Source organism: Lonchura striata, chromosome 4 (assembly GCF_046129695.1).
Source record: "Lonchura striata isolate bLonStr1 chromosome 4, bLonStr1.mat, whole genome shotgun sequence".
Lineage (NCBI taxonomy): Eukaryota > Metazoa > Chordata > Aves > Passeriformes > Estrildidae > Lonchura > Lonchura striata.
The window spans coordinates 49,832,351-49,854,008 of record NC_134606.1 but is presented as its reverse complement, the minus strand read 5'-3'; the positions used below and the strand labels follow the sequence as shown (position 1 = coordinate 49,854,008).

The 21,658-nt window shown below is 44.2% G+C and overlaps 2 protein-coding genes across 3 annotated transcripts; both read right to left on the bottom strand.

Moving 5' to 3' along the window:
* Window positions 1-452: 452 nt before the first annotated feature.
* Window positions 453-10,516, bottom strand: LOC110481579 (alcohol dehydrogenase class-3). Of its 2 annotated transcripts, XM_021550293.1 has the most exons (9): window positions 10,389-10,516; window positions 7,717-7,818; window positions 6,698-6,839; window positions 6,010-6,097; window positions 5,037-5,256; window positions 3,551-3,811; window positions 2,717-2,852; window positions 1,722-1,860; window positions 453-757 (listed from the first exon to the last, which is right to left on the bottom strand). In XM_021550293.1, the coding sequence occupies exons 1-9, from the start codon at window positions 10,398-10,400 to the stop codon at window positions 733-735; spliced, it is 1,125 nt and encodes a 374-aa protein (XP_021405968.1). In that variant the 5' UTR covers window positions 10,401-10,516; the 3' UTR covers window positions 453-732. The 2 variants fall into 2 exon arrangements, with proteins under 2 accessions (XP_021405968.1, XP_021405969.1); XM_021550294.1 differs by lacking the exon at window positions 1,722-1,860.
* A 4,412-nt stretch (window positions 10,517-14,928) lies between these two features.
* Window positions 14,929-19,414, bottom strand: LOC110481580 (alcohol dehydrogenase 1-like). Its single transcript, XM_021550295.3, has 9 exons — window positions 18,949-19,414; window positions 17,943-18,044; window positions 17,597-17,738; window positions 17,192-17,279; window positions 16,860-17,079; window positions 16,462-16,722; window positions 16,044-16,173; window positions 15,587-15,725; window positions 14,929-15,176 (listed from the first exon to the last, which is right to left on the bottom strand). Exons 1-9 carry the CDS (start codon window positions 18,964-18,966, stop codon window positions 15,152-15,154), a joined length of 1,125 nt encoding a protein of 374 aa, XP_021405970.1. The 5' UTR covers window positions 18,967-19,414; the 3' UTR covers window positions 14,929-15,151.
* Window positions 19,415-21,658: the final 2,244 nt, after the last annotated feature.

Genomic DNA, 21,658 nt, shown 5'->3' with positions numbered 1-21,658 from the left:
GAAAGTTAAGGAAATGGGACAATTGTCCTACTGAAGCCTTGAAGGACACTACTAGAGCAAGTGACCACAAGAGTTTGTGCCATGATCTTTACAACAGGCCTGCCAAAGAGACCAATAAGAAATAAGGCAGAACATGGACCAGCCCAGTGGACATGGGTATGCCATGACATCAAAATCTGTGCTCTGTATTTGGCTTCAGGGTTGACCTGGATGCTACAATCCACTGTAGCCCTAGAACAGCTTCAGGAACTTGACAAGTTCTGGCCCTTCTCTCAGTGCAGTTGCAGCAAATGCATGCTGCTTCTCACCCCTGTGCTTAGCTGTGCCTTGTGCAGTGAATCCCCCATTGTCATAAACTCTGCTGAACACTCCCTCTGTCACAGTGGAATCACTAGAGGACAACAAGTAAGACACAGCAATCACAGTCACTCTTAACTAAATAATTCCAACACTGGGTTTAGAAACAAGCTTTTATTAAGTAGATTAAGTTAGCTACTACTGAATTTGAGGAATGAGTATAGAAAGAAGTTCCATAAGCAGGACTAATTCCGTACTGCTATTCAGTAGTTAACATTTTTTTATTATTTAGTACCCAGAATGCTCACCCTAAAATACATGGTGTCTTCTAGTCCCAGTGAATTTTCAGTTGCTTGATTCTATCTTCTGTCAAAAATTCCATTATAAAAAGGCAGTTAGCATGGTGCTGGCCAATTAGAAGGTCCTCATTTGGCTCTAAAATTTTAGGACAGTTCGAATGCTTAAAATAAAAAAGAAAAAAAAATTACCAAGAAGTCAATTTACTCCCCATCTCTCCCTTTCATAGCTGAGACATATTTTAACTTCTGTCTTTTGTAACAAATGAAGTCATGCTTATGCCTGTAATATTTATTAAAAATCCAGGATAATGCTTGTTCTTTTCAGGCTTTTTTTGGTCTCTCCTCCAATAAAATAAATTCTAAATGAACTATTTTTCAAACTAGATGTCAGCTTTCAGTAGCTAGCCAAGATTGATCAGGAGCAATAATATTTACAGGCATTCTCCCTTTTTTCTGTTTGGAAAATGCTAGGCAGCTTTCATTATTAGTTTCCTAGGACATGCTCATGTATGAATAAAGCACTGAAATTATACTGAAGTTTGTAACTGAGATAGGGATCAACTGCTGGATGCAATTTGCATAAATGCAGTGTTTCCAGTTGTAACAAATACAGTCAACTGATTTATCCAAAATAGAATCCGTATGAGCTAAAGCAGATAGAGCTCTTCAAAGCTCTAGATACTTTCTCCAAAGTTATATACAATAGATACATATAGATTGAGATCAAACAAAAAGACTATGCCAGTTTCTGGAGATAATGGTCATAACTATTTATCTATCTGCAGAGGAACCTAAATATTACTAAATATGTAATCTTCAGTCTCTTACATTCCTTATTATAAGGGAGAATTTTTTAACAGTGGTGAAAGACTGAGATTGACCCGTCTATCAGCTTTTTATCTCTATTTCTCTTTTACACTGTTGCTTGCTTTTTACTGCGTGCCTATGTTTTGGCACATGCCTAGAAGGCCAGAGAAGTGTGTTTGTATCTGAATAATACAAAAATGTGGTATATGTCACCCTTTAGCTTCCCTGTTTAAAACATGCCAATGGGCAGGGAACCTGTACTTTGACAGTGTCTGATCAAGAAGTGTCTTGTATACCTTTCAATATTATGAACATTACCTTTTTCCTGAATGCATCAACTCAAAAGCCTCATTAATTTTGTCAAAAGGCAGCGTGTGAGTCACAAATTCATCAACCTTGATCTTTTTGGACATGTATTCAGTCACCAGTTTCGGTACATTGTCTACACTCTTCCAGCCTGAAAGAAGGAAAATGTGCCTTGTTTCCCTTTTCCACCCATCTCAGAGAATTAAAAATGCAGCCCTAACACAAAACTTGTATGATAATAGGAAAAGGAGAAGAGATGAGTGACATGTTTGTCTCTCCTGTGGACGTCTGGCAAAAGCACACATTATCCAAACACACACAAATGTTGATGAAAAATCTTTCACTAGCTGTTCCAGCATTCAACATTAACAGCAGCCCTCACCTAGGAAACTATACACAAGGCATCTCTGTCAGGCCCCCTGCATATCTTTATAACCCACCCAGTAAGTTTTGTATTGCTTGGACAAAGAGCAGTGTAATAATTCGAAGTCTGAAATTGAACTTCCATCAACTTCAGCAATTACTGAATTCCCAAAAAAAAAGAACTCAATGTGGTTTTGAGTTGGCAGCAGAAAATGTGTATCAAACATTTGTTCCCTTGTCATTTTAAAGGCATTTAGAGCACATTGTCATGTTGGCCCCAAAATTTACTTAGTGGTTAAGCAGCACAAACATACTGATGTGAGTTCCTATCTCCCCAAAGACTAGTTCCTTTCACTGGACCAAACTGAACCAAACCTTCACTTGGTGGTAATGCAGTTTCCCTATCCCACTCCTTTAGTACTGAGTAGGATATAGATATTTTCTCTCTTCAAAATAAGTTAGATATTATGCCAATGTGTTAAACTGTACCCTGTCTGTAGGAATAACAGATTTTAAGAGTCTTTATCTTAAAAGCCAACATAGCATTTATGAATAGCCTGTCAATAGTACATTTCTTGCAAAAGCAAAGCCAAGGGGGTGTGTTCTTCCAAATTACTTTTATCCCCACAGCAAGAAAGAGTTACCTCCAAATGCGGTTCCTTTCCATGTCCGCCCAGTTACTAGCTGGAATGGCCGTGTGGAGATCTCCTGGCCAGCAGCAGCCACTCCGACTATCACACTGACTCCCCAGCCTTTGTGGCAGGCTTCCAGGGCAGCCCTCTTCATGGACAGACAGGACAAAGCAGAGTGTTTTATTACTAAGGTTTACACTGCCTGGACTGGTAGCACATCCTTTACCCCAGCTAATGAATCACCACATCAGCATTTAAGGAACAATAAATACACTGAAAATTACATTGTCTTTTCCATTGGTTCAGATTCCCTTACACTGTTAAAGGTTCACTTTGTACTTTTTTATCCTATCTAGCTTTCAGAGAAGTCACCCTGAACTCCCACCGAGAGTCAGGATAAACTGTAATCACAGACCATATTGCCAACAGTTAGTAATGCTACTGTAATTCCTAAAAAACTAGCCTTACATTCAGTAATACTTCTGCATTTCCAAAGGTGAAATTAATTTATTGAGAAATTAAGGAAATACTGAGTGATCCCTGACATTTTACTGTTCATTGCACAATATATTTTATGTGAGTTTTGTTAATTTTAACTGTCAGCACAGAGAAACTCAGGATCTCAAAAAAGTCTCATTAAGGAAAAAACATTTGCAAGTGCCATTTTCAACCCAAGAAGTAGTAGCTGCTTTCATTTCATAATTAGGACTGAGTGTAAATTGTCCTTTTTATTAAGAAAAAAAAGGGTTAGTGAGTGTGGCATGTTTTGTGTCAAGAAAGCAGTTGATCTTGCTCTGAGCTGAACTGGTCCCTCCCTGTACATGCTCCTGGTGGTCAAGCACTCACCATGACTCCGACATTTCCAATGCACTCAAAGGAGTAGTCCACACCCCCATCGGTCATCTCAACCAGAACCTCCTGGATGGGCTTCTTGGAGTCTTGGGGGCTGATGCACTCAGTAGCTCCAAACTCTTTGGCTTTGGCATACTTATCCTTGTTAATGTCAATGCCAATGATCCGGGATGCTCCTGCTATTTTGCAGCCCATAATAACCGCCAGCCCAACTCCTCCCAAACCAAACACGGCACATGTAGAGCCAGGCTCCACCTAGGTGTAAGAAAGAAGTCATGAGTTGTGAGAACCCTGGGATTAGTCGGGGTCTCATATGGTGGTGAAGTCTCTCCTCCAACCCATGCATCCAAAGGAAAACTCCGCAGCCTCTTGTTGTTCTGTCTCAAGGCAGTTTATTGCGAGTTATCTAACAGATTATGTTCTTGGGCTGCGGCTGCTTGTTCAGCAGCCCAGGCAGAGACACACACACACCCTGACACCCTGACTGTGTGGTGTCTTCTTCTTGTCTCTCCCTGCCCAGGGCTGCTGCTATCTTTTATATGATATATTACATATAACATGTTTGCAGTTATTCCCCAATACCTACTACCTATATTACCAAGTACTTTTCTACTCTAAACCAATTTGTGAGTGCCAACATCACCAAGAACATGGAGGTAAGGAAGAAGAAGGAGGAAGAACAGGATCAGCCCACTTTCCTCCATCTTAGAACTTCTGACCCCCATGTACAAAGTGAAAACCCCCCTGTACATGTGCTAAAACCCCCCTGTACAATACTAAAAAAATTCCCCTCTGTTTTATAACTACTTTTACTATACTATCTAACCCTTTGTGACTGCTTGTTCCACCTTTAAAGTTGGTAATTCATGCCATGGCTCAAACTCAAAATCACAGCTATTTCCAGCTGCCTGCTGGGGTCTAGAATGCTTCTGACCAAGGCCTGGAATCTCTAAAAATGTCTGAGAGACATTTTGAGTTCCCACAATGAGTAGTAGAAGAAAAATTTGTCCTTCCATGGGAAGAGGAAATGCAGATTAAGGAGGCTGTAATAACGGGAAAAATGGAAGCAAATATACATGGCTATGAGATTTTATAGACAAGGGAAACTACACAGAAATTTAAAAGCTCTTTAGGTACTCATTAGGTACTCAGCTTTTCTTTTTGCCCTAAGACTCCTGCCCACACATCTACCACTTCTGTCTCACCTGAGTTTCAGACTATCAGAATGACTTGCAGCAAGATGAACGTGAACAGAAAAGTAATTAGTATACAGCTGCTACCAAAAAGGGGGTGCAGAATACTCCACCTGAATTTCCTACAAAGGGCAACAGGTTCTTCTAACCTGATGAGGCCTCTTATGGGGAATTTAGAAATTCTTAGCTGAACTTCATCAGTTGAAGAGGAAACACAGATTTGGTACATCACATTTACAGTCCTAGTGTAGCTGCTAAACTGTGCATGCCACAAGTCCAGCCTTTACCTTAGCAGTGTTGACAGCAGCCCCATAGCCTGTGGAGATGCCACAGCCCAGCAGGCACACTTTATCCAGAGGTGCTGCAGCATCTATCTTGGCTACAGAGATATCAGCCACCACGGTGTACTCAGAGAAGGTGCTGGTCCCCATGAAGTGGTAAATCTGCTTCCCCTTGCAGGTGAATCTGCTGGTACCATCAGGCATGACTCCTTTCCCTTGAGTAACTCTTGAGGCAAAGACAGGAAAGTGCAGAGTTTTAAGCAGCAAATACTCTCACCAGACAGAATCACAAAGCAGCACAGAGAGGCACCTGCATATTTGCACCTTTATATTCTGACTACTTCCATAAATCTAGGAGTTCACAAAAGTGAGATGCTAAACTCCTAAAACTTTATGCAGTTGGAGTTTACTCACATGTAGACATTGTTAGTTACCAGGGCTAACTTTGTGCCACAGCACCACCACTGTCTTGGCCTCCTTCAGCACCCTCCCCGTGAATAGCACCTCTCAGTTATGTCACTGGGGCTTTTTTTGAGTTTGGGAGACTTTTTCAGAGCAGGATGTGCAAATTTATCTGGGAAGCAAGTGTTAAGGAGAAAAGAAAGCTGTATGATTTTGTACCAATTGAAAGCTTTGGTGTTCACTCCCAAGAGCTAAATTTCCTGAAGTGCTTCCCTGAAGTACGGATTAAATATGGAGTCAGAACATTTATGTTTTCCAACCTGTGGACACAAGGTAGTACTTTGCACCTTCACATACATGAAAAGAGAGAAAGTTTTATTTAAAGGAAGAACAGAAATTTTAAGGAAGACTGCAAAAAAAATGAATAAGTGACTCCTGAAACACCTACTTTCCAAGTTATTAAATGATGCATCAACAGATTTATTTTCTTCAAAGAAATCTCCTATCAATTACTTTTGCTAACTACAGCAGGAATACATTGAACAAATACTACAGCATGTGTCAAAGTCATACGGACCTTATCTTCTGGCATAGATTTGTTTTAGGATTCTTACAGAACTTGCACTCTCCACACTGAGGGATGTATAGAGGGATAACAGTGTCCCCTAAAGAAAAAAATATTCTGTGTCTAGTTACTGAGTTAAGCAAGGCACTTTTTAAAAAATGAAGTTACTTGATTCTGCATGTTGTTCTGTGAGCTTAAGTTCATTTAAAACCTTTGTGTGCTACAAGCTGTTTATAGGATACAGAGGTATTATAGAGTGCTAGATAAACCACTTTAATCCTGGCTGAGCAGACAGCCTATCTGAAATTCATCATTCCAGAACAAGTAGCAATGATACTGTAAAACAAAACAACCCCAAATCAACAGTGAACAACATGACTAAACACTTTAAGCCTTTTAATTAAACCAGCAGATAAAAACTATAATTTGAAAAAATAATAGACTCCCGACACTCTTCTAACTATATACTGATCTGATTTCAATTAAAACAATGCTGTTCTGGGCTCTTTCAAGCTTTAAATCAAGAGCTTATTGAATGGATTAGTGTTGTGTCTCACAGACCACAGAAATCTACACAGGTATACATCCCAGAACAAAATATTGTATTAACTCCTTAAATATTGCACCCAATTTGACAGTTAGTCTTCAAATAAAGTAACACTTTCAAGGAAAACAGAAAACTTGTAAGGTATTTGCTCACCCTTCTTTACTTTTGTTACTCCTTCCCCAACACTCTCTACAATGCCTGCTCCTTCATGTCCCAGGATCACAGGGAAACATCCTTCAGGGTCAGCACCACTCAGAGTATAGGCATCAGTGTGACAGACAGCAGTGGCAACTATCTGTGAAGAAATAAATAATCTGAGACACCCCAAAGAACAGAATAGTAACACAGATCTAAATAATTCCTTTCGGTCAGAAATTAAGAACAATTGCCAGGTCAAAGTTCTGGCAGCATTCAGGATTTGGGCAACATACTTCCAATTTCTGGCAAGGCAGTTTTTCTTATTTTGAAAAAGCAAAATCATGACAGTACATTTTTATCATTTCCACTAACCAAAATGTGACACTGAAAGGGATAAAAGATGACCTGTCTTTTCCTATAGCTAGAAATCGGTGCTCCAAGTTATCTCACATTAGTTTAGCATCTCAGATTGGAAGTAAGTTAAGACTCAGAAGATTTCCAGAGAGACCATGCAGAACTCTCAGTACTGCATAAATCCTGCTTAAGTCATCAGCACCACGCAGAAATCCTTTCCACAGGGATAAATTTCACATTAATGTATACTTTTTGGCAGATACAGGGTCCTGGAAAGTCCTGATGAAATCAGAAACTTGGATATAGCGAATGCAAGAGACCAATCCCAGCTCAGCAGCCAGTACTTATGGCCACAAATGACAAATTGTCCTTCAAACAAGATAAAGGTGTTCCAAGTTTAGACGTTTTTAGAGAACTTGGTCTGTAACAACTGGAACTGATCCTCAAGATTAGCCATAATCCTCACACCAGACTGTGAAGTGAGACTAGTAGAAATTAAAAGTGCTTTTCATAAACAGAAGATATAAATACTGTAATTTTCTTCTCTGTAAAGCCAGCTGAGATACTAATGAACTAATGATACCTATTCAACATTTCTTCTGTTGGCAAACAAACTATTAATCTTCAACATTCAGTCTTCCTAAAATAGAAAACATATAGATAAGAATTGATGTAATTACCTTGATACGAACTTCATGAGCTTTTGGTGGAGCAACCTCCACCTCCTCAATAGAGAGAGGTTTACCTGCCTCCCAGGCAACAGCAGCCTTGCATTTAATAACCTAAAAGACACAAACAAGAAGAAAAAAATAGGACATCTGTTGTATGCTTCATTTGAAATAATTCTTGTTCAGCCAAGTGAGAAAATAAAAACAGCACTACTAGCTTTTGGAAAGAATCCCAGATCTGAAATCCATAATTTCAACACAAAGGCTTAATTGTCCCACATTTGCTTTCAAGAAGCTAAACAATAATGGGTAAGCCAAGATCTGAAATTTGGTTGTCATTCTCTTACTGTGTAAAAAATATAAGCCTGGGAATGCTTGCGAGACATGCTGTAGTGAAGGGAGCAACATGAGTGGAAAAGTTGCTAATAAAAATGGTGGTTTAAAATCAAAGACTGCCATTCATTTCAGGTATGTTCATTAAACACAGTGTTTGAAGTTGGAAAGATCAGAAAGGAAACTGTGGAGACCCACATCAAGATTGAATTTCCTGTTCCTGATCAGGATGGTTTTCAAGTAGGATTCCAGCAAGGAGATGCAGCTGACATGCAGAGGCGCCCAGTGATGCAGAGGGACCAGAGGGACTTTGCTGTAAGGCTCCAACACCTCTGCAGTGGCCACAGGGATCACTGTTAGCAAGTCTTCATTCACTGCTCTCAGTGCCACAACAAATCCTGCTCTGCAACCACACTTAAACATCCTGAGAAGTTTTTCAATCCCAACGGTAAGAGCCTGGATAAGAGAGCAGGATTTCTGCACCTGTAAACCCTACTGACAGGTACATACAACTGACTGAGAAAATCAGCAGGCATTACAGCCATACACTCTAGAGCTTTGGGATAAGCATCTGGATTACCCTCAGCAGTTGGTTTCATGAAGATGACAAGGTCTAAAACATTGCTATTAGGAACATAAACCAAGAGAAGAACATAACATTTTGTGTGTTCAAAATAGCTGTGGTGCTCCCATGGAATGCTTGAAAGAAAAAGGATTAATATAAATTCCCAAGATCAGCAATACAGTCACTCAGCCTTTTTGAAATTTCACTTGCTGTTAGAAATAACAGTGCCAAGACCACCTTTTGAGCTCGCCAGGTCTGATTCATCACCTGTGATGAGGAGAAAATAATGGCTAGTCTGTGCCTTTCTGTAGTATTTCTGTTGTACAATAAACACTATTAGGCTTTGCTAGAGCCAGTTAAAATCCTCACTGTACCTGTAATAGCAGAACTTAGATACTTACTTTGGCTTAAATTTGGTAAAATAAATACTTCAGACCCAAAAAGTTTTGTTAACAGAAAACAGGTACCTATTCCAACAGCCAGCAGAAGTCTAAATTAGACAGAAACGCCCCTAACTAGAACCATGAAATCTTCTTGTCCTGCTTTTCAACCAGGGTAAATATTACAAAAAAATATGGAATGTGCCATAGTAACTAACTGTGGAATCACAGTGTGAGCCATCAGTCAATCTCTAAATCTACCAAAGATTTTGCCAGAAAATCTAAATTCAAAGCACAAAGTGCAAGAGGAGCCATCGTTCAGTAAATCATTTACTGGTTTTCAATCCATCCCCCTCATTAAATCATCACTTGTTCTTGCATGGGAGACTGCGCATTCCTAAAACTTGGTTTCCACAAGCTTAGTTAAATACAAAACTAAAGACAGAGAGGAAAAAAAAGATCTCCTTACAGAATAAATTCTGATCATCTAAAACTAACAGCATGCATCTAGAAGCACATTTTGAAATAGCAATTTCCGATTCAGTTCATACAACCACAAAAGACCCCGAACTATTCAGCGTGGGTATCAGGAAAGCCCCATCTTTTTCTGCCTTCTTATTATTCATAGCTTTCCGCTGTTGCTTTGCTTAAAATCTGGAAGCCAACAGCTGGAAATAAAAACCAAAACACCAGCTTCCAGCAGTTCATTTCCTCTATTACTATGCTAGCACCGGAGCACGGCTGTTGGGCTGCTTGTGGCTATGTACACCATCCGCTATTTCAGTGGGGATGAAGCCGAGCTCTGGCAGTGCCAGAAGCTGCTCCAAACCCAGGGCCAGCCTGGAGCAGCTTCAGCGTCCGGACAAGCGCGGCCACCGAGCCGCTCGGCCCCGGGCCCTGACCGCCTGCGCAGAGTTAGAGAAACAGCGGCTGAAGGTCCGGGCTATCGCGCTGTTCCCACAGCCAGGCAGCAGTCGTGCCAGGCAATGGCTTCTGCGCAGGCCGGTTCTTGTTTAACCCCTTCTTTCGGCCGATTCGGTCGCAGCTGCCCGCAGCCCACAGGAAACCACCCAAAGCTCAAGGTCTGCTCGCTCCTCCACCGCCGCGACCCGGGCAGGAGCGGCGGGAGCGCAGCGCTCAGCCCCGCAGGACGCGCACGGGGCTCAGTACGACACACGGCGGGGAGCACACGCGTGCTTGCTTCCCCCTCCTGCGAACACCCACAGCGGGAGCCTCCCACGCCTAAACAGCGGCACCGGCTGCGCCGCACGCCCCACACGCGTGGGGCAAGAGCGCGGAGGCGCCCGGAGGGCAGGGCAGGGAGGACTCGCCCGCCTCGTCCTGCCCAGCGCGGGACCCTCCGCCCGGCCCTGGAGAACTTCCCGCCGCGGAGCGCAGACGCTCACCCCGCTCGCCATCGCGCACGGCTGCGGCTGCGGCGGAAGGAGAAGGAGAGCCCGCCTCCTTCTCCGCCGCCTCTCACCCCGCCTCCCTCTCAGGGGCGGGCGAACGAACTGGCTCCTTCCTCCCTTTTTCGCCTCCCACTCTTGCAGGGCCGGGGCGTGCTGGGCGGTCGCCCCCTGTAGCGCTTTTCTTCCCGCAGACCGCGGTGCGGGCCAAGGTCTCTCTGTTTCCCGAGGCGCCCGCAGTGTCGCCTTGCCGTGTGGCCGCGTTTGTGGCTGCTGGCGGCTGCGCCAGTGCCTCCCATCACCTCCCATCGCGGCTCCTCCAGTCCGGCCGGCAGATGGACATCGCTGTGCCCGTGAGGCGACGGGCCCGCTGTCCTGGCCGGTGGCCTGTTCCTGCCGACACCAGCTTGCCCAGATTCCTTCCCACTAACGGGACGCCACGGCCTCTGCGCCGCTCCCTGAGGGCAGCAGTAGTTGGTGGTGGATGTGCCTGCCTTTCCCATGTGGGGAGTTCCGTTCTGGAGTGCTTGGTACCGCCTGTGTCCCGCCTGGGCACAGGGGGAAGCTGACCATGTCCTTCGCGCCTGAATCTGTTCTTGGCTGGATAAACTGCAGTGCTGCAGGCTTTACTGGGTGGCAGTGTGAACATTACAGACGAGGTGAAGGCAGCCCGCTGCCAGGGTAGGTGAAGGGATCTGCGGTGGGATGGAAATTTTGACTGGGCTTCTTGGCATTCCATCCAAGAGCCTTTGAAGCAAAGGAGCTATTGCTGCAAGATGGGATCATTCACTGCCTCATACTGTTTCATTTTCCAAAAAACCGTTTTTCTCCAGGCAGGATAAGAATGGCTTCTTGTGAGGTCTGCAGACATGATTGTGTAAGATGGGGGGAACAGTTCTGCCGTGAGCTGTTGGGATTTTCCACAGAAGGTAATGATGCTTGAGGAATGGCAGGGTGTAACTAAGTCCCCCTCAGTAAGAAAGGGAATTTTTATTTTCCAGTGTCATGCTAACAAAAGCTTAGCAAATACCACAGATAGATAACAGCACCAGCATGTGGAAAATTAATAATAGGACATAAGCAACTGTGGCATTTAGCAAATAACATGAAAACAACATAGCATTTAATAACAAAACTAAAATGAGAAACACAATTTGATTAGGCTCATTAAAGCTGACATGGAACTAGAAGGTAATTTGGCCAGTGAGGGTGTTGTACAGGTTACACACCTTGTTGTTGAAATCAACACAGCCCTTGTCCATTTCCTCAGTTAAATTCAGTTCTACCAGCCTCTCCTGCGAACTTCATACTCTTGACCACCCCTAGTTTGTGAGTGCTTCCAAAAAGCCTCCAAATATTTTATGTTTAGCTGAACTCCACAGATGCTCTGCTTTTTTTAGTATCTTTGACATTCTGAGCATTGTAGGCACTGATTCTGGTGGACAAAGGGACAGATATATCAATCAGATATCTTTAACGCTCATTGTCCAGTTTCAGCGATGAAAGAAGTTGTTTGTTTATTCATCTTTCCTTCACTTGCAGTTTTGTGATGCTGCCCCCAGTGTTGCTGTGTACTTTTGGAAGACCCTGGATACTGTAAGTGGTTTTGCAACTTTCTTTCTGTTCTCAACACCATGCAAACAAATCAAGTTACCACTCCATGATCTTGAGTAAACTATCCATGCTTTGTCACATGTTTCAGGTTTATGTAAGTTCTGTAGGAGAGGACTTCCACTGCTGCTTTTGATTTTATATTTGTTTGGTTTTGGTGTTGTTCTATCAGGCGTTACATGTTAATCAGGAACATCAGCTTTGATCAGGAAGAGGAGGGCTTGGAAGCACTCTGAGCACATGGGAGGGAGACATGGCAATCATGTTCTTGTTTGGTGGATGTGGTCTGTTTTGTGTGCCAAGTGGGGAGAAAAGTCCAAAACAACTAGAGATCTGTATTACTTTTTTTTCCTTTTTAAATTTTTTAAAACTGTATTATTATGCTTACCCTAGAGGCATTCGTTTTTTAGTGAGGCTTTTTCTGTACCTTAGTTTAACTTTGAAGCACAAGAAGACGTGAGGGAAGAAATCACTTGCAGGCTTGGCAGGCAGCCTATGGCTGAATGAAGATGCAAGTGATCTGCCAGGGTGCCCATCCTGGGACAGTGTGAGTGCCAGTGGCAGAAGCTGGCTGTGTGCCCCCTCAGAAGGAGGAGCTGGTGCTTTGGCACTGGAACTGCTGGCTGCAGACTCACATACTGGTGACAGATTGGCAAGGCATAGGGAAGCTGGAGCAGACTGACAAGTCTACCCAGAAGCAAAACTGAAATGCATTAATACAAACGTTGCTTGGTTTGTTTTCCCCAAGCAGATATGGTTCTAGACTGACCCACAGGTAGTTTTCCTTCTATTAATACTGTAAATTTTCCAAATAAAACCAGTAGTTTTGATAGAAATATTTCATTAGAGCTACCCTCTTAGAGCTGGGATAACCCGTGCACTCATTACAGCACTGGATGCTTGAGTGTAACTCTCTTTTCATGGGGCATTGCTATCAAAACCATCCTTTTGAATTCTGATTTAAGTTTCCTACATTTTCTGTGGAGTACTGAAGGATAATACTTGTGCTCAAAAATGCTCAAAGCTGGTTGGTATTTCTTTGGATAATTCTTAGGTAGTTGCAATATAAATATAAATATAAATATAAATATAAATATAATCTGTTAATTCAATAAACTGTTGGTTCCAAGGAAAAACTTTAGGAATAATTTCACCAATTGATCCAGGTATAATTCTAAAGTATACTAAAGTAAAATAACTTCTCAAAAAAAATGTGATGTACTCAAAGTAAGTGTGACAGCGCCCTTGACAATTTTGTAGTAGAGACACATGAAGTTGGGATGCTGAAAGATGTTTAATATTTTAGATATGGAAATAAGTAATTTGGGGAGTTTTGCAATTGAACATTCAATTAAATATTCTCAGGTATCTGCATTCATTGAAAACCAAATAAAACATAAAAAGCTGATCCAATATGTGCTGATTTTAATATGTTAATATTAAACTAACTATACAAGGGAAATTTGAAAGATGAAAGTATGGAATTGGGCTGTCACCTCCTTCTTTGCACTTGGCAGCATTTTATTCTGGTTTGTATAAATGTCTTTGCTTTCAAATATAATTATTTGGCCAGCTGTGAAGCAAGTGATGTTGTAGGAATCAAGCAGAATTTGAGGAGCTCTCAAATTATCTGCTAAAGTCTGAAGTCCTGCCCAGTTAGTGATTGTTGCCAAAGGGGCAGGAGGATCTCCGAGATCCAGGGCAGCGTGCCCGGAGAGCAGGGACAGGCGACCACCAGGTGGCCCTGCTGTAGCAGAGAGTTCCTCAGTACTCACAAGGGCTTATGCAATTTTTTCATGTAACAACAGTCCAAAAGAATTGGTAAAGTGCAATTTACAATTTACTTCAGGCAGAAGTTTTTTATAGTGATCCAACTTTTTTTTTCACCTAGGTTTAGATTTTTTCCAAAAAGAAAAACATTTTTTCCAATAAAATATTTTTTTTCCAAAAAGGAAAAAATTATTATATTTTGTCCCAATCCTGCACAGATTTATGTGTTTATATTTGTTAGATAGATACTTGGCAAATTGATTACATTTTTGAGACTTGTCACTTGTATAAAATTAAGACTCTGCAGATGCATGTGCAGTATTATAAAAACATTGTTTATTGGAAGTTCTTGGATTTTTCTCAGTAGGGAAGTTCTAGAACTCAGTTAATTAACATTTAATGAATTATACTAGTGTTAACTCATTACTGGCATTCTTATTGTCTGACATTTTAAAAGTAGTTAGAAGAATTATAGCTAACTTTTATGTCATGGCAGAGTGATACATGTAGAAGCTACTAAAAATGGGTGGACTGGATGGAATTTGTTTACCTTTCATACCTCATTTGTGTGTTCATGATATTCTGTGTAATTGCTGATTGTGCTTAGCGGTTTCCAGAAGTTCAAAGGGCTGTGGGATGTGATAAGTGTTGCACAAAAGAGGTCAAGAGGCAGGTAGTGTTATGAGTCCAATGTTCAGCACTAAAAGAAGGATCTGTTTTGCAGAATGACCATCTTGGAGTGAAAATTCTTTTCTTTGGGGTAGATTTTTCAGAGTTGTAGTGTAATGTAGTGTAATGGTGTGGAAAATATATTAAAAGTCCAATAGCATTTGCCAAAATGAAACCACATCCATGGATGCTGTATGAGTGTTACATTATTTTCAGAAAGTTATCTACTGCTTTATATAATATGCTTCAGAGCAGCAGCAGCAGGGCTGGGCTTTGCTGGAAGATGCAGCATTCACCCAGGTGAGACAGGGGCAGACAGGAGAGGGCCCAGTTCACTGAGGTAGATGAAGGTGGGAGGCAGCAAAAGAGGAGGGGCAAAGGCCAGTGCTCACTACTGAGAGCAAGGGTGTGGTGTGAGGGCCTTCAGTGTGAGGGGGAGCTCCCTCTGTCCTCTGGAAAAACTTTTGATTGAATGCACTGCATGGGATGAGTTGGACAGAAACACTTTATTAGTAAAAGGATTTTCCTGGGAAAGTCATCTGTCTGGATTTTATCCAGGCACAGCAGGACCAGCAGTGACTCCAGCACAGGCGAGTTCCTCATTCTCTTTTCCTGGTGCCCCACAAGGAGGGGTGCTGGTTGAGAAGGGCCTGGGCCAGGAGAGCATCTGCTGCGCTGGTCCCTCTGCTCGGCTTCCTTGGCTGTGTCCTTCAGAAGAGCAGGACAGTGCGGATACTGCAAAGTGGAAGGGAAGGGAGGGATTGCTGCAGCTCAGGGGCAGGCAGTGTGGCAGGCAGGTGTGCCTGGGGACCGGCCACCTTCCTTGTCATCCAGCCTCTTCCTGACTGAGCTGCCTGGGGCGGGCAGCAGCGGGGCAGCCTTCAAATCCCTGCTGAGGGGAACCCATCAGGGAATAAGGCCACAGGATGTGTGCTGAGCTGAACCATGAGCAGGAGGGTTCCCTGTGCTGAACATGGGCTCTTCCCTCTGGGCTATGGCAGATCTTGCCGGCATTCAGCTGTGAGGCCCTGCTTCCTCAAAAGGCTCACATGCTCTTTGGGAAGCCAGTGTTGCATGCTCTACCTGTTGGAATTTTAGGAGGAGGTGCTGAGGTTTGCTGAGGCTCCTGCTGGTCAGGGTCTCACCTTTTTCCTGCACGTAACAACTCAAATCCCTCATTCACTTTAGCGAATGGCAGCGTGTGCGTGATCAGCAAGTCTGAATTGAATTTCCCCTCCAAGTAGCTGGAAACTAATTTGGGGATACATTCTCTTGTCTTCCAGCCTAGAAAAAGGACAAAGCAGGTGCATGAATAATGGTAGAAAGACTGTTTTGGTAAGGAAGTGTTACTGTGAGGGTCAGGACTGAGTGACCAGTGCTGGTGCCACACACTTGTGAGATGTTTTCTGCTCTTGAGGATGAGTGGGTTACTGTGTGAAACAGGTAGAGGTTTATTTGCATGTCTAATGCTAATGTTCAATGCAGGCAATGCAGTACTCCTCTTTAGTTGTCTTTTACTTGAAAACCCTCTTTTACTATGACATGTCAACCACCATGAAAGGAAAAGCTGAAATATTAACACTGTATTCTTAAATCTCATACCTCCAAGCATAGTCCCCTTCCATGTACGCCCAGTCAGCAGAAGCACAGGATCAATGGAAATCTCTGAATCCAGTACCCCAACCATCACACAGACACCAGTGTTTGTATTGCAGGAAGCCAAGGCAGCAATCTGATGGAACAGGCAGGAGAATTAGAGAAAGCCCTGATGGGTTGGTCAGAGGAGGGCTCTTTTTGTGCATTTTCCTGCTCCTCCCTGGTAATCTGAAAACACACATCCCGCTTTGTGGAGGAGACCTGGAGAGCTTGTGGCCTCTTTTAAGATTCATGTTATTTTCTCTCACAAAGTTATACCCAGCAGTGCAGGCAGTAGGTGAGGAAGTTCCCGTGGGGGTAAACTTTGCCCTGAGGGAGCCTGTGATGATCTGGGAGGGAGGACAGGTGCTGGAGGGACACCTACCATGGTGTCCGTGTGCCCGATGGCCTCAAAGGAGTAGTCCACGCCCTGCCCGGTCATCTCAGTGAGCACCTCCTGGATGGGCTTCTTGAAGTCTCGAGGGTTGATGCAGTCAGTGGCTCCCAGCTCCTTGGCCTTGGCAAACTTGTTACTGTTGATGTCCACGGCAATGATGCGGGCAGCTCCAGCTGCCTTGCAGCCCATGACAACAGAGAGGCCGACTCCTCCGAGGCCGAAGACCGCACAGGTGGAGCCTGGTTTTACCTGCACAGATGGCACTCTTGTGAGTCTCCAGTGGGAAGAAGAGGAGGAAGAAGAGGGGGAGGGGAAGATTTCTTTTGCACAGGATTGATGAGGTTGTGAGGGTGGCCTTGGGCTGCTAAACACGCCTGAATACCAACCTTGGCTGTGTTGAGGGCAGCCCCATAGCCTGTGGAAAACCCACAGCCGATCAAGCAGACTTTGTCCAGAGGTGCTGCAGCATCTATCTTGGCAACAGCGTATTCTGGGACCACGGTGTATTCTGCAAAGGTGCTGACCCACAGGAAGTGGTGGATCTGCTTCCCTTTGCAAGAGAAGCGGCTGGTCTTGTCCGGCAGCAGGTTTTGTGGTTCAGAGAAACTGTGGGGGAGATGCAAGTATTTGTATTTGATTGACTGAAGCACTGATGGGGGTATGAGATTTCTCATAAAGTCAATCCCATGTAGGTGTAGGGCAAGGAAAGTAAACTTACTGGGTCTTCTGGCAGTAGTTGGATTCAGGATTCTGGCAGAAGCTGCATTCCCCACACTGAGGGAGGCAAAGTGGGATCACTTTGTCTCCTGCAACAAAGGGGATCTCTGTTAGGTGCCTTTTGCTCCACAGGCCCTGAGGACATTGCTTGTTGAATCACCTCTGCTGAGCTTTCTGATAGAAGGACCCCTACCATGAACGTTCTGCTTTCCCTGTCAGGATGAATGCTCCAGGCCTCAGTCGTCTACATGGGGAACATATTGGAAAAGTGGACGTAAGAGTCCAGTGCAATGAGTGTGCACTTTGTTTTTTAGCCATTGACTCTGGAGCAGGGGGAAGTTTCTGAGCTCTTGGCAGAGCTTTGAGGCCTGAATCCTGAGCATGTGTTTGAGTGTGTTTTGGTTACCTGGTTTCACAGAGGTCACTCCTTGTCCAATGCTTTCCACAATCCCAGCTCCTTCATGGCCAGGGATAACTGGGAATTCCACATTAGGCAAGGAACCTTTCAAAATATGATCGTCTGTGTGACAGATGCCTGTGGCCACAATCTGTTTTGAGAGGCAAGAGTAAATGGTGATTTCTAGAAATAGTCCAGCCACTGTTTATCTCAGTTTGTGGAAGGATTTTTCACAGAATTTCTCTGGACAGTTAAGGCACATGGGTGGACAAAGGTCACTTGGTTTTATCCAAGCTACAGCCACAAGATGAGCAACTCTCACAAGGGAGAAAAAGTTATTGAAATGTATTTTTACCTTGATCCGGACTTCCCCTGCCTTTGGGGGTGCAACTTCCACCTCCTCAACAGACAGTGGTTTGCCTGGGGCCCAGGCAACAGCAGCCTTGCACCTGATAACCTGGAAACAACCAAGAGGAATGCATTGCAGGGGGAGATTCACCTTTGACAAAAGCCCAGGACAGCTGACCTACAATCACCAAAGCCAGAGCTGAACAACACATTTCTCTGCACACTACAACACACACTTCTAGAGCTACACAACTGTCCTGTGCTGTTTTCTGAGAGTTGCTGGTTGGGTGGGATTTGGTGGGAGAGCAGAAACATTGGACTACTCAGCTGTATGCAAAGCCAAAAAATGTTCAGTAAACACTGGCTTTGTGTGAAGTGTGAAATACGAAATGAAGTGATTGGTTTATCTAGTGTATGGGTCAAACGTGGCAGCTTAAGGTAAGCAAGACAGAACTTGAAGTTTCAGTGGGCAGAAGGTACCTAAAGAGAGGTTACAAAATCAGCCCCAGCCTAGCTGACAACTGGATAATTTCTCTCCTTGCCAAAAGGATGATTTATGTGTGACATGGCACAAACCCTTCCCCAATCAACTCAAAGCAATTTGGCATCAGCAAAATGGGGCTTGCAGCTTGAAAAGGGAACTGCCATGGACAAGGCTGAGTGCAGGAGGTGAGCGGCCGAAGAGAACAACACTGAAGAGCTGCATTTGCTGCCAGAGCAGGAGCAAAGAGTGGGACTGAGCAGATTGTTTTTCAGAGCAGCACAATTCCGTATTTTGTTTCCTGAGGGGCTGGGCAGGACAGAGGGGGAATGCACAACCTAATGCAGGTGTGGACACGGGCAGTTGCCTGAGAGCAGAATCCGGTGAAATTCACAGGGCGTTGGAAGAGGTGGGGGAGCAAGGTCGGAGGAAAGAGGGCGTTCAGAGCGGTGTGCAGGCTGAACCTTTTGCAGCGCATTTCGCCAGGAGCAGGGCACCTCGGAAAGGAGGATGGGAAAAGCGTTGTCCTTACTTTTCCCGCAGTGGCCATGCGGTCTTAGCAGAGCTGTCGCTGTCGCAGGCTGGAGGGAAGCTGCTGCCCCCGCGTGTTGCAGAATCCCCCAGGAGAGGAGCGGGAGCAGCCCCGGTGCGGCGCCGTCCCTGCAGAGCGCTGGTTAAGCTGTGCCAGGCGCTGGCTGCTGGGCGGCACCGCGAGTGCCGAGGGGAGGAGCTGGGTAGCGGCGGGGAGATGGATGGGAGCAGAAGGCCTCCGGGGAGGCTTTTATCAGTGACTCTGTCCTTGGGTCAATCCCTGCCCTCCCTGCCTGAAAGTCACAGAGTGCTCAGAGAGATTTTTTTTTCCCCTCCAATTGCTGCCTTCAGGTGTGGAGGGAGGCAATTTGTGGCACTGCTGGGGCTTCCTTGGCATCCCCTTTTTGCCAGGTTGGAGCATTTGTCCTGGTGGCCATTCACACCACAATATTTGCAAAGAGGTTAAAAATTAAAAAAAAAAAACAACCCAAACAAAAAAAAAAAAAACAACCAACCAACCAACCAAAAAAAAAAACCCGAAAAAACACCCCCCCCCCAAAAAAAAAAAAAAAAAAACAACCAAAAAACACAAAAAACCCAAACAGAAAAACCAAAAAACCAAATAAAGGCTGTGAAAATGTGGTGCGGTGGACAAAGATGCATCACCTTCTGGGTTGAAGCTTTACTGTCTGTGGTATTGAAGCTATTTTCGCCAGAGCAGTTAGGGGAGGGTCTGTCAAGAAAGGATTTTTTATTTTTTTCCAAGGACGCTTTTCCTTCACTCCTGTGTAACCAGGTTTGTGGGTTCACACCCCCTGGGCTCTTCAGGTTCCCCCAGAGCTGTTTTCTGCTGCGGCATTGGGCAAGGTGATCTGTAGGAGAGACAGGATGAGCAAGAGCTTGTTGGAGGACCAGGCTAAGATCAGCACCGTGTGTGTTTGGGAACTTGTTTCTATGTTTGGGAAGACGTCAGCCCCAGGTTTTGTGTTCTGCAGACTGCCCACAGAGGTTTGTGTTGGTGCTTGCTATTTAATGACCCAGCCCTGTTTCACGGTAGCAGCTGCAAGATTCAGAGTTGGCCAGCCAAGCCCCCAGCTCTCAAGTTCCCTGAACCTGTCTCCAGCTGCAGGGATGCAGACCAGCTGTTCTATCCTGCCCCAGCAGCTGTTTGAGTTCTTGCACAGAGCATGGCAGCCCTGTGGTGTGACAGTGGTCCCAGCCACATGGATGTGCTGCTTGGAATTCAGTTCCACAGCCCTGGTGGCCAACCCAACCTCTAGGTGATGACATGCTCCTGTCTTGGAGGTGAGCAGCTGGCTCTAGAGCAGACATGCACTTGTGGATAATTTTTATCTGTATTTCAGGTAAACAGGGATGTTTATCAGTTTTTCCCAAGAAATTTCTACTTTTTCATGCATTTGTTTGCATACCTCTGGTAGCCTCAATCAGACCATGAATGATGATGATGCATAATTTCCCAGGAATAAGGAGTTTTAGAATGAAGTTTTAAAGATTTTCAGTATTCAGCCTGGTCAACCTGTTGCATTAAAAAAGAAATAAATCTATCATGACTTCTAGTATGATTTGTGTATCCTGTTAGAGAAAAAAATCTTTCATAGGCTTGTTGTCTCCCAGGTATCTGTGTAGCACAGTTGTTTTTATTACTGGGATCTGTGGTCTTCATCTGATAACCTGGAATCATTGGAGGGAATTATGTTGTGTGGGAATGATCATTTGGCCTTGAAGCACTGTCAAGGAGCATGATCTTAAAAGAATGTAAAAATAGAGCTGCACACTGGAGCATGTGCCATTTCCTGGGGGAGTGTCTGGGTGGGTGGGGTGTGGTGGGAGAGCAGCAACATGGGAGTGCTCAGCTGTACACAAAGCCAAGTGATGTTCCGTTGAACACTGCCCATAGTTCAAGGTCTGAGGAAACACCAGTTGTCTTTGTCTCGTAGTTAGTTTGCTTCTTGGGAAGTTACTGGATTTTTCGCATCTTTTGTGGATTTTCTGTGGTGTCATCATGTGGTAGTGGACAGCTGGTGTTCTGATGGGGCATGTGGTCTCTACTTACTCCCAGGAAAGCTGCTAGATGGAGGCTTACACAGAGCTGTGCAAGAGCTGTCCAGAGGTATCCAACACTCCTGGACCCCCCTGGAGTACCTCAGGGCCAGAGAGTTATTAGGAAGGGCCATCAGAACCCTTCTGTCCAAGCTATACAATCACACAAACAAATTCATCTTCAGCTGAGTGTTGATGAGGGTCTGCAGGGCAGAACACTCTAGCAAAGTATGAACTTTTTGTTGTTTCCCAGTCAGAATACACTTCATTCCTCCATGTGAAGACAGATCTAGATGGCTGTCTTATAAAATATCCCTAATAAAAATGGTTTAATGACTTATTGTTTTGGACTTCAGAAACTATTGTACTAAAGATACTAACAGCTGGTGTTTACTATGCTTGGCAGATGACAACCAGAAAAACGGGCTTTACACCATCCTGAAGAGGATAGAAGTGAGGTTTGTTGTACTTTAGGTCTTTTACACTAAAGACGGAAGTTCAACTCTCAATTGTTGTGCAAATTTAGTTTATAGACGTGTTTAAGGTTAAACTGTAGTCTCTTGATTCTCAAATCATTAAACTGTGATCTCTTGTCCTCAAATCGTGAAACTAGCTGAGCCACTCGGACTCTTTCTGCTGACACAAACAGG

Excerpts from the sequence above, each read along its gene's own strand:
- LOC110481579 (XM_021550293.1), bottom strand. Across the intron at positions 6,098-6,697 it reads AGTAACAAAAGTAAAGAAGG|GGGACACTGTTATCCCTCTA; the intron begins GTGAGCAAATAC and ends TTTTTTCTTTAG. Across the intron at positions 1,861-2,716 it reads GAAAGGAACCGCATTTGGAG|GCTGGAAGAGTGTAGACAAT; the intron begins GTAACTCTTTCT and ends TCCTTCTTTCAG.
- LOC110481580 (XM_021550295.3), bottom strand. Across the intron at positions 17,280-17,596 it reads AGTGACCTCTGTGAAACCAG|GAGACAAAGTGATCCCACTT; the intron begins GTAACCAAAACA and ends CCTTTGTTGCAG. Across the intron at positions 17,080-17,191 it reads AACTACTGCCAGAAGACCCA|TTTCTCTGAACCACAAAACC; the intron begins GTAAGTTTACTT and ends TCTCCCCCACAG.